The sequence below is a fragment of the Penaeus chinensis genome, chromosome 32, assembly GCF_019202785.1.
Source record: "Penaeus chinensis breed Huanghai No. 1 chromosome 32, ASM1920278v2, whole genome shotgun sequence".
NCBI lineage: Eukaryota > Metazoa > Arthropoda > Malacostraca > Decapoda > Penaeidae > Penaeus > Penaeus chinensis.
In genome coordinates, this window is record NC_061850.1 from 11,956,703 (window position 1) to 11,969,202 (window position 12,500).

Below are 12,500 nucleotides of genomic sequence, written 5' to 3' on the forward strand. Positions count from 1 at the left end.
TAAAAACTAAGGTTATAGAGATTATAAGGACGAAAAAACAGGAATTTTATGATTATAGTGATGACAACAATTACACCAGTGATGATAGAGATGCTTATTACTAATCAACATTTATGACAATAATGGAGGAAATAACAGTAATGATGATGATGAGAATAGCGACAGGCAGAAAAATATGAAAATGACTACAATAACAACATTATTGTGGGTTGTGTAATGAAGTGAGTTATGACAATGATGTGAGTTGTGAGTGCCACGTTGTGATGCCAGTGCATACGGATTGTGATGCCATTACTATCGTACGTAGTTAGTGATAATTATGTGATTATATATTATACACTGTCTTTTGTGTGATATGTTATACCATGCTAAATATAGAAGATTATGTTCAGTTTATATTGATGTGTAGCATATAACCTATATGAAAGAGTGAGACTCTCTGTATATGTTATAGAGTACAACATTTTAGTTTGTCTCTGTAGTCACACGTCTGCGACTGTCAGTAAACAGTCGCAGACGGAGCCTGGCGTGTGGGGCAGAGGAACAGGAAGAGTTCCGTATTTATTTTGTCAGAGCTGATCGCAAATGAACCTACTTCAGATTTCATCGGTGTTTTCTTCACCCTCAAGCATCATGGAGAAACACCAATCAAACGTAGAAGACGAACAATTATCTATACCTGCGAAAACAACACGAGTACCTGAAACTACGATAAAGAAATATCAGTGTTTATTTATCCTACTGTTATTACTAGCACTGATATTATAGCACTGATAACCCCAATGCAATCACTAAAAATGTTATTGGTGTTGTCAATAATAGCAATGATGTGTGTGTGTGTGTGTGTGTGTGTGTGTGTGTGTGTGTGTGTGTGTGTGTGTGTGTGTGACTGTGTGCATATACATACATACATGCAAACATACATACATATATATATAAACATACATATATATACATATATATACACATATAAATGTGTGTGTGTGTGTGTGTGTGTGTGTGTGTGTGCATATACATGCATACATGCAAACATACAAACATACATACATATATATACATATATATATATATATATATATATATATTTGTGTGTGTGTATACATATATATATACATACATACACACACACACACACACACACACACACACACACACACACACACACACACACACATATATATATATATATATATATATATATATATATATATATATATATATATTGTGTGTGTGTGTGCAAAAAGCCCTGTTTTTTTCCCTTATCTCTTGATACACCACAGTCACCCAGACACAGTTAGGGAACAGTAGCCGCATTGAAGCCATGCAATACAAGCCACAAGCCACAGTTATACCACAGACAGCCACAGATCTTTATCATTGTTTTATCTTCCTCCTCCCATTATAGGTAACAATCTGAGTCACAGCTGATAATAAATGTCAAATAGCTTTCAATATCAGTTGTAATGATGAATCTGGACACGAAATATACTGTTCACGTAGTGATTTGTGATTTTATATCTGATACGATATTTCTCTCTTCTCTTCTCTCCTCTTCTCTTCTCTTATTTTTTTCCTCTCCTTATCTCTCCTCTCCTCTCCTCTCTCTCTCTCTCTCTCTCTCTCTCTCTCTCTCTCTCTCTCTCTCTCTCTCTCTCTCTCTCTCTCTATCTCTCTCTCTCTCTTTCTCTCTTTCTCTCTCTTTCTCTTTCTCTATCTCACTCTCTCTCTGTCTCTCACCTCCAGAAAAGGGAAAAGAAAAAAAAAAAAAAATAGGAGCGTCACACACCAAAACCACTGCAAGAGCAGAACGTCCCCAGGTAGTGTATTTATATATCACAATTTGTCACCCTGATGCAAATGAATAAAACACCGAAGACTTTCTTTATTATAAGTTCGAAAATATATTGAATGTAAAAGCGTACAAAACAAAATGACGCATAACTTTTATTCTAGTTTTCCAATAACGATAAATAATCACAAAGGAAGATTTTTTTTTCAAGGCAGTGTAATTGTATTATATAACAAAAACAAATGCAAAAGCAACCAGCTTGTTTGACGCCGTCACAAAGTAAGCAAGACCAATGGTCAAATCATGCAATTCAACCCTAATAGAACACATCAATGCACGATCTCTCATTGGTCACTTTTAATAAATTTTAATTATTACGGAAAGAAATATCGATATCCTTTGCATTGGTGAAACTTAGCTCCATCGTGAAATGTCAAATAATTCAAGTTTCAAAATGTTCAAGGACATCTGGGCACCTATACAAAGCAATATGTATCCTACCTTCAGTACTGGTACAATCGGTAGACATCCTCATACGACAGCAGAATAATATGACTTTTTTTTTTTTGAGAAATGCCAATAAAAAGAAAACTATTTTAGGTGACTTGAATGACGACCTAGATATATAAAATGCAAAGTTAGCTGGGTCGCAGAAAACACCTCATCCGTATTAGACCAGATCCCATTACCCATGCTGATGTTATCCCTTGCCAAATCGCACACCACGAATTCTTAACTATTACAATAAATATAGAGAATCCAAAGCAACATCCAGCCATGAAACTTCCCGTGGTGTGACCCGCTAAGACCCCCAGTCAAAATATCGTCCAGTCATTTTACTCTCAGAGCGCTATAAAAAAATAGTTGTCTCTTGTAAACAATTTAAATGAACTGATAAAAATTTCTCGATTGATTCTTACAGAAGCAAAAGTGCATTTCGACAACAATGGTCTCAAATTAAATTCTGATAAAATGTATCTTTATAGACAGCCGACAAAACATAGCCAAAATCTAGGCAAACGCAATCATAGCATTTGAAGGCTGTCATATCAAACCAAGCATTTCAGTTAAGAATTAAAAGTACACACAAACATATATATACGAGTATACCTTTGAGATACCCGTGGGCAACATTTACAGAAAAGAAACGAGCGCATTCATATACCTAAATTATAAAAAAAAAAAAATCCCTACGGAAACGATAATTGTTGAGTTAAAAAAAAAAACTCAAATATAAGAAACACAGAAACTGCAAAACTTTGTCCAAAAAGCTGCAGTAGGAAATGTAGATAGATATGACCACTTAACTCACATATAAGCAAACTATAATGGTTAAAGGTTCAACAAAAATACCAATATGATATACAGGACCCGAGATTTGGAACCGCTTACCACAAATATTAGAATCCGAGTACTTTCAAAATGAAATCAAAGAAGCATCTTTAAAATTGTCAGTGGTATCCGGAAGTTAAATGCAAAGACAAAAAAAATGTACCTCAGTTTCTAATGGTATATTTTATGACTTTCCTGTTCATACACCTGATATTGTTTTTGCTTATTCTATATTATTATATTTATGTAAAAAAAAAAAAAAAAAAAAAAGCATTGTAACTAATCCCTCTCCCTTTCCCTTTTCCTTTGCCTTTTCCTTTGCCTTTCCCTTTCCCTCTCCCTCTTCCTCTCCCTCTCCCTTTCCCTCTCCCTCTCTCTTTGCCTCTCCCTCTCCCTCTCCCTCTCCCATTGCCTTTCCCTCTACCTCTCCCTTTCCCTCTCCCTCTCCCTCTCCCTTTGCCTTTCCCTCTCCCTCTCCCTCTCCCTTTCCCTCTCCCTTTGCCTTTCCCTTTCCCTCTCCCTTTCCCTCTCCCTTCCCCTCTCCCTCTCCCTCTCCCTCTCCCTTTCCCTCTCCCTTTCCCTCTCCCTTTCCCTTTCCCTCTCCTTCTTTCTCTAACAAGGAGCTCCCGAATTGACTAAATATATATAACTACAGCATAATTCTCACACTTGTAACTACTATTAGTTGAGTTTATGGAAAAGGACAGTGTACCAGCTTCACTGTCCGATTAGCGGAATAAAGATTACGTGAAAACATTCTCCATGTATGGGAACAAAAGGAAAGACGTTCTCGTAGGAATGTGCAGAAAAAAAGAAAAAAAAAATCCGATGTTAATCACATTCTCAGGAAGTGTGTTGATTGTAAAACTGAGGACCCCCCCCCCCTCCAGGAAAAAGGGACAAAATAAATTACAGAAAAAAACAAGACCTTCTTCTTTCTCTCGAATCTATCCTCCGGTCTTGCCCTAACCCACCCCTCGCCCTAACCATTAGAAAGAATTCCCCACTTGGGAGGATTGACGTGGTAAACACATTGCCTCGCCAAAAAAGGCTTCCCAAACCCAGCCTCTGTTTGGGAGCAATAATTCTCTGAAGCAAAAAGTAGAAGTATAAGCAACTCTTTCTTTCCATATTCATAATGATTACCTTTTACTTGCGAGGATATCCTCCAAGCAGAAGTTAAAGGTTGACTCGTGTTTCGGGAGCGCTTAGTTACATGTTGGAACTTGTAAGATTTCATTTGTGCTGTCAAGATAAGAAAGAGTTTAGTATTGCGTTGGCAGTTGTTGACTGAAGGTGTGTTGTGATTGTTGTTACATTTTCTCAGCTAAATAGGTAGTCTTGTTAATTACATCAGACATAGTAGAATAACTCTTGTAGTCGCACTGTGAACGGCCTTCACTTCAGTATGTTGGCCATTTTGCTTTAAACCCCTATTTAGATATCTATAAAAAAAAAAAAAAGTTTTTTTAGTTTAAACAGAAAAAACTGTTATTTGAGTTAAGTTTTTTTTTAGTTTAAACAGAAAATGTCATTTCATTTTCCAAAGATGTGACTTCATTAATTTCATAAATAGCGATTTTGGTTAAGAAATGCCTTGTAAGTTGTAACATTATTTTTAATTATTAAAGTTGTATATTACAATGCTCAAGTTGTTCCTGATTTCCTGTCCCTGTTGGCGAAGAGCTAGTTCATCACGATTGTTGTCATCACGATTGTTGTCATGGTTTTCTTCATCTTCTGGTATCTCTTCAGCTGGCTCGAAGTCAGGATCACCGAAAGTTTTTGCAATGTTATGGAGCACGACACAGGTAACGATTATTTTCGGTACATTTTCCAACTTCACGCGACAAACGTATTGTAAGATAGGAAATCGACGTTTCAGTTGGCCAAAGCATCGTTCAATTATTACTCTCTCTTTTTTGAAAAGCTTGTTATATTTTACCTCAGCAGGGGATGTAGGATTTCGATATGGAGTCATGAGACATGGCTCTATTCCATATCCGTCATCACCAAGTAGCACAGCATTAGCTTTAGTTCTTAATTGTAAACACACTTGTGAATTTCTCCATATCCTTGAGTCGTGCACGGATCCAGGCCAACTAACATCAACACTAGTGAACATTTCTTTGGCATCACAAGTGGCTTGAACATTCAGAGTAGACTTGCCTTTTCGATTAATGTACTCATCTCCATGCAGCTTTGGTTTCAGTATCTCCACGTGAGTACAATCGATGACACCAATAGCTGTCGGAAACTTATACTTCCTTTGCCATAACTGTTTTGCCTCTACTATTTCTCTGTTGGTAGTTGGAAACTTTATCCATTCATTCGCATGAGCAATTATGCTATCAACTACTGTATTCACAGTCCGTGATACCGTTGCTTGGCTAACACCAAGTTCTTGACCGATACCTTTTTGATAGCCAGGATCACTGAGGTAACGCAAACATATCTTCATTCTATGGAAAGATGACAAGGCGCCTCCCCGAGTTTCTTCATTGGTGCCTAAAAATCTGTCCGCAAGCCACTGTACATTTTGTTCTTCAAAACGGAATAACATCTTGAAATCACGATCAAGTGTGGGTAACCGGGGCATGTATTGTTTAACATGCCTCACATCCACAAAATCTGCCATCATGCTGAGAATCGGACAGAACAACCTTTCTCTTCGAACTGCAGTCTGCTACTGACCAGACTCAGCTTTTTCGAAGCATATGCTCTTTATATGAAGTAAAGGGTCTTTTTTATGTATTACCATTTACTTTTATGAGATTATAAGGATATGCTTTTGCTCTAAAAGTAGAAGCTTTTGCTTGAAATGTTTATGAATACAAGTAGAAGGATTTCCTTCATATTTTGCAAGTATAAGCATATCCTTTTCTTTATGAATACCGCCCATCGTTAACAAAACCTAGAATGATAAAGTGTATGCAAAATATACTGAATGCAAAGCTTTGCAGTACAATATGTGCACTCTCTATTCTACTTCTTTATTGAGACACACTTCTCATGTCCTTCAAAAACGTTAAAAATTGCCTTCCCCTTTCCGTCGCCTTTTCCAGAGAAGGTGGTAAAAGGGTGACAGGAATGACTCCCACCCTACTCCTCTCTGTTGCTGAGAATGCGTATCTTTGGCATGCAACCATGATCGATAAATTGCTTGTATGTGTGCCCCCGTACCTGGACCCATCGTAAAACTATCGGTGGTTCTCTGTAAAATACCTGTAACTAATAGCATTTAAGTTACTGTATAGACCATTCCTCACCTTACTTGGTCGAGTCTAAATAGCGAAAGCAAGGATGGAGCGTAGAGTGGCCGCACATTCAACTAGCACCAGGCTATCCCCGTCCACCTCCCTGAAAAAAAAAAACTACCAGGAAAATCAAATGGATTTCTATCCTGACAAACCTGCTTTAATCAAACCAAACAAATATCAGCCGGTGGTACGTCAGGATCAAGAAATCAGGTGACTTCACTGTCGTTTGGCTTTTCACAATATTTAATTGGGTCACCCATAAAAGAGTTTCTTTCTTTACTTCATTTAGAAAACGTACTTATTGCATGGGGGACAATTATATGTGAATAACTTTAACCGGTTGACGCTGGTGTGAAATTATACATCTGTTATCGAGTATGATTAATCAGAATATGTATTCCTTTGGGATTCGGTGATTATTTCATGTTATAAGCAAGATAGGACTTGTATTTTAGTAACATTATTAATGGTATTTAGACTTACCTCCAGTCATTAGGATTTATATATATATATATATATATATATATATATATATATATATATATATATATATATGTATGTATATATGTATGTATGTGTGTAAACACATGCTCTGACTCAGATCTCCAGTTGTTGCTTTGTTCACATCCTATGCTCATTTATTTTCTTATTTACTTTATGTTTACCCATGTATTTTCATATATACATGTATGTAAAATCTATATACAGCATTGTCATTGTTCATAACAAAATTCCGAAAATGTAATAAGGCCCTATTTTTCTCTATAAGTCTATTTAAACTTGATAAACACATAAAAAACACTTCTACAAAATTTAGACCATTGGTCCTTAACCTGGCGGCACCCCCCCCCCCCCCTAGGGAAGCGTCAGTGCCCTTGAGAAAAAGGATTAATTTATCTCATTATATTTGTTATTCACTTAACGGTAGTATAGTCAAATAATGAGAAGTATAATGATAATGTGAATAATTCACTAAGAACATATTAATAATTTTCTTTAAAATCTGGAAGGAAATTTTATTCCTAGCTGCAAGGGAGTGGAAGAAGGACCTATTCCTAAAGGGGGTGTGGTAGTAAAAAGGTTAAGAACCATTGGTCTAGACTCTAGACTACAAAACCTGCATGTAAGGAAACAAAACACGCACTTGAAAAAGGAAAAAGAGTAAGGCCAACAGAGACAGAGAGGAAAAAGGAGAACACCACACACAGATTCACAGTCAGGTTATGAAATCTAGACAAAATATACAAAAGCAAAGCATAAATTACGCAAAATGTCTTGCGATGGCCGGGAATCGAACCCGGGTCAACTGCTTGGAAGGCAGCTATGCTCACCACTATACCACCATCGCTGCACACAATCTTCATGTAAATAAAATCAGTTTTCCTAGGCATAATTCTTCTGTTTAATGACTGAACGAGAGACAATATGTAACTACTTGCTTGTGAGTAGGCTACTGTATTCCTAGAGTGAGCAGCGGTGTCCAGTTTATTTGGTAAAAAATAGCGTTTACTGTGCATCTTTAAATTAAATCTTTATACGGTATACATGTATTTATATAGTTTTCTCTCTCCTTTCTCTTCATTTTGCATGCAACGAAAGGGGGGGGGGGGGGGGTAAAGTCAACTTGAAGAGGCGGGTTGTTTGTCAAATCAAACCTTCACAATATGCTACAAATATAAATAGGGTCGTCAGCCATGCCATTATTATCATAACAGTACCGTTATGATATTCTTATAGTATGCGCGCGCGCACACACACACACACACACACACACACACACACACACACACACACACACACACACACACACACAAACAAATACACACACATGCATATATATATATATATATATATATATATATATGTATGTGTATATATATAATACGTACATACACACACACACACACACACACACACACACACACACACACACACACACACATATATATGTATATATATATATATATATATATATATATATATATATATATATAATACATACATACATATATATATACATATATATATATATATATATATATATGCACATGGTATGTGTGTATGTGTGTGTGTGTGTGTGTGTGTGTGTGTGTGTGTGTGTGTGTGTTTCCATCTTTTTCCCTGTCTCCGTAAATCTCCTGTCCTTCCGAAAATCTGTTTGTCAGTGTATCCCCCCTTATGCATTCCATTCTTTTTCTCACATTATCTCTTGTATTTTTCTTTTCATACGAGAGAAAACGAGTTAGGAAGAAAAAAATAAGAGACTAAGAAAAGCACAAAGAGAGAAAAAAAATCCCACGCATGTTATTCGATTTAAACAGAAATAAAGATTAGTTTTCTTAATCAATTAGGCATCGAATTCGGATCATCTGCTTGGGAAATATAATGATTACTGTCTGAAATATTCTTGATATACACGAATGGTTAATATCTATAAAACAATAAAAAAAAACATGTATCACTGTTTTAAGCCTTTAAATACACAAGAACCTAATCACTACACCGGAAACTCCTTTCAACAACCATTCCTCACAGGTGTTCATCACAGGTGTGCCACGCAATAATTGTGACGTTAGGATTAAAGTCATGCATCGATCTCCATTTCATATTATCAGCAGTTTTATTTATCAGTTCGAAGCAGATAAGTAAATGCTGAATTGCTTTTCTTTCTTATCTTATTCTTTCTTTATTCCTGTTCAAGTGCGTGTCTCTTTTTTTTTTTTTTCTTTTTACACAACTATCGGAAATCGGTAATCGTGGATGAGGGTTTGGTTAACAGTACAGTACCACGTCGTAGAAATGCGTTTGCGTAAATGAAACTCCAAATATACTCATACTACTATTAATGTTAATAAAGATTTTTATTGAGAAGAATATTCGCTCTTTTGTTACGAACACAGAATAGCGGATAAACTGGTTTAAAGTGTATTGCATTATACCATATCATCACAAAAGTAATAGCTGCTGTACTATAAACATAAAGGGGCCCGGAGTATTGGGGCCTACCAACACAAGAGCCCATCATTGGGCCCACTGATGAGTTTAGCCTTGGGTCCGCAAGCAGCTAAATCCTGCACCGAGTTATATTGCACCCCCTCGCTCACAATAATAATATAGATAGATAGATAGAGATAGATAGATATGCATGCATATATACCAGATAAATATCTAACATGGAGATGAAGAGTAAACGCTCTCTCTTTTTTCTATTTTCTTTTTCTTTCTTTTTTACTCGCAAGTAAATGGCTGAATAATGACTATCATATATTGTCTCTGGCTCAGTAGTTAACGGAAGCGTTTTGCTCAGGGAAACAAGTTTTCTTTTTTGATTCTCATTGTTGTGTAGCGATGGTGGTATAGTGGTGAGCATAGCTGCCTTCCAAGCAGTTGACCCGGGTTCGATTCCCGGCCATCGCAAGGTGTTTTACGTGAACTACACTACGTCTGTCCAGATCTTAAACTTGAATGTCGGTTGTCTGTTGTGTGCTGTTCTCTCTTTTATTCATTCTCTCTTGATTTTATTTTTATTTTTATTTTTTGTATAAACAGAAAGGAGAGACATGGCTAAAGGAGAAGGATGGCATACGAAGAGAGAATAAAATACTATATAAAGAGGGGGCATTGAGACATACACAGACTTTCAGAAGGGCAGGGGCTCAATTGAAACTATAAGGAAACTTTTCGTCCGGATTTTTACTAATATAGCGGGACGTCTCGAGAAAAAGGGGCAAAAGCTGATTTATTTATTTATATATATATATATATATATATATATATATATATATATATATATATATATATGTATATATATACATATACATATATACATAAACATATATATGTATATATATATATATATATATATATATGTGTGTGTGTGTGTGTGTGTGTGTGTGTATCTCTGCATATATATACATATATATATATATATATATATATATATATATATATATTTATTTATATATTTATATATTTATATATATGTATGTATGTTTGTATGTATGCATGTTTAAATATACAAATACATACATATACATATATATACACATATATGAATATATATATATATATATATATATATATATGTATATATATACATATGTGAGAGAGAGAGAGAGAGTGTGCTGTCAACGAGGAACCAATCCAGAAAACATATTGTACAATAGTCTGTTTTTATTTCATTTTTGAATTAGAGAATATTGATGTGTAAAATACGAACATTATACATAACTGTTATGATTTTGTATCTTACTATGTTAAACTCAGTATCAGCGTTTTAGGAATAATAAAATAATGCTTTGTTATTTTCAGAAATTTACTGTGCACAGTAAATGTATATTGTATATACCCGTCATTATACATACAGGTATGTATGAAAATCAATAAATAAATGAATAAATAAATAGATCAACGTAGTATCTAAAGAAGACAGTTTCAGCCCATTTTGAACATATACATTATCTAGTCCTTTTAACTGCAAGCTGGCCAGCTGTGCATAGAAATTAAACTACGGCAATTTCTGTACAGACATCTGTCGACAAAAAGCCTTGTGGAGAGTGAATTATGGCAGAGAATAACTACAGCATTGTGGAAAAGACATTTGTTATTTGTACACACAAATTCAACATTAAGTAAAGATTGGCCTATGATCAAAGGCTCGCTTTAAAACTATATTCCGGGAAATGGTTCTACCTGAGCAAAAGAGAGAAATAAAAAACAGAGTGTAGAATCGCCGGAAAATTTCAAGGGAAAGCGAGTCCTTTATTTACCCTTTCTCCCTTCAAGCGATGTAACTGTTTACCGTCTCAAGCCCGAGATTAAAGAGGACGGGAAGCTAAAGAGAAAACTTTAATTTCAATTTTGGCGTCGATATAATTCATTGATTATCAGTGGATTTGGTATGTAGGTGTTGCTTTCATTGTAAATCATGTAGTTGATACTTTTAAGGCTCTGCATATTTTGTGTTTATATTAACAGAGCTTTATATGTGTATATATCGTAAGCAATTTTACAGGAATACAAATTTTAACTTTTATCTTTCTGTTGAAATTACTAATTGTTTTGCTTGTTGTAACTCGTGAGCGTGAATTACGAAATGATTTGACGTCTGGTGCTGTGCAATAATAATAATTGTAAGATATGAAATATGAACCTGGAAGAATTCACGTCATTTGCATATATTAGATTTTTTGTTGATTAGTTTCATTAAGGATTAAATTATATCTGTCTTGATCATAATAGGCTAACGTGATCAGTCAATATATTTTGATGGGACAATGAGTATATCACCATTATATCATTTATTATTATTTATTTATCTCAATAGCTAATTCACTTTTTTTTCTCTCTCTTAATAGTTTATTTGTATCAAATGCAGAAATTTTATTTGTATAAAAATGTAGGTTTAACAAACTTATGAACTTTGCTTGCACATGTTCCATGTTTCTTGTATATTCAGTGAAAAAAAGGAAAGTAAGCTAACTTAGCTCTTTACTAAATAAAGTGACAGTTCATGATAGATATGTTAAATGGTTATATGATAATATTTCATAACATTAATAATAAGAGAGAGAGAGAGGGTAAGATTACTAATCACAGAGTAAAGTGGTTTACATATGGTATTAGAAAATCTGAATTTGTTATAATGGTATAATTAATATATTATATACTTTTTCCACTTACGTTGGCTTAATATGTCATGAAGTATGTTTATGAGATTTCGATGTTCTAATAAGCATATTTATTGTTTAGTAAATTTTTTAGCTTTATATGATAGATGAATATTGCAAGTAATGAGCAATAAACTGTTTCCTCTGACATAAACTGGACACTTTCCCTATGACACTTACTGTACTCTAATACAATAATCTTGTGACAGGGATAATCCCTCCCCCCCCCCCCCTTTTTCAAGAGGAATGTTCCTTATCCAAGTTAGGATAAATTTCTTGCATAATGTTTGGTATCAACAGTAAAACATATCTCATACTTCTTTTTTTCTTTTTTTTTCAATTCAAATTTATTTTTCAAGGGTAATAGTTTGGTAGGGATTATGTCTTTTTAATGTTCACATTAAAAAAGGTATAGTTTCAGTTCCCACAGCCATGTAATACAAGGCAGAA

General features: G+C 34.8%; 2 protein-coding genes and 2 non-coding genes across 5 annotated transcripts in view; 2 read left to right on the top strand and 2 right to left on the bottom strand.

Annotated features, from left to right (window-relative positions):
* LOC125042432 (putative nuclease HARBI1) overlaps positions 1–5,759 on the bottom strand; it is a 6,532-nt gene extending 773 nt beyond the window's left edge. The window contains exons 1-2 of the mRNA XM_047638064.1: positions 4,764–5,759; positions 4,268–4,448 (exon numbers count right to left, since the gene is read on the bottom strand). Of these exons, the coding sequence (XP_047494020.1) occupies positions 4,268–4,448; positions 4,764–5,759 (1,177 nt within the window). The remainder of the gene's footprint in view (positions 1–4,267; positions 4,449–4,763) is intronic.
* A 1,898-nt stretch (positions 5,760–7,657) lies between these two features.
* Trnag-ucc lies at positions 7,658–7,729 on the bottom strand. The gene has a single exon. It is a non-coding gene; the product is annotated as a tRNA-Gly (tRNA).
* A 1,997-nt stretch (positions 7,730–9,726) lies between these two features.
* Positions 9,727–9,798, top strand: Trnag-ucc. The gene has a single exon. It is a non-coding gene; the product is annotated as a tRNA-Gly (tRNA).
* A 1,389-nt stretch (positions 9,799–11,187) lies between these two features.
* LOC125042709 overlaps positions 11,188–12,500 on the top strand; it is a 13,603-nt gene continuing 12,290 nt past the window's right edge. Inside the window, exon 1 of one of the 2 annotated variants that reach the window (XM_047638528.1) lies at positions 11,188–11,279. The gene's annotated coding sequence lies outside the window, so the exon portion shown is untranslated. Of the gene's footprint in view, positions 11,284–12,500 lie in introns of both variants that reach the window. The other variant, XM_047638529.1, reaches the window with a different exon arrangement.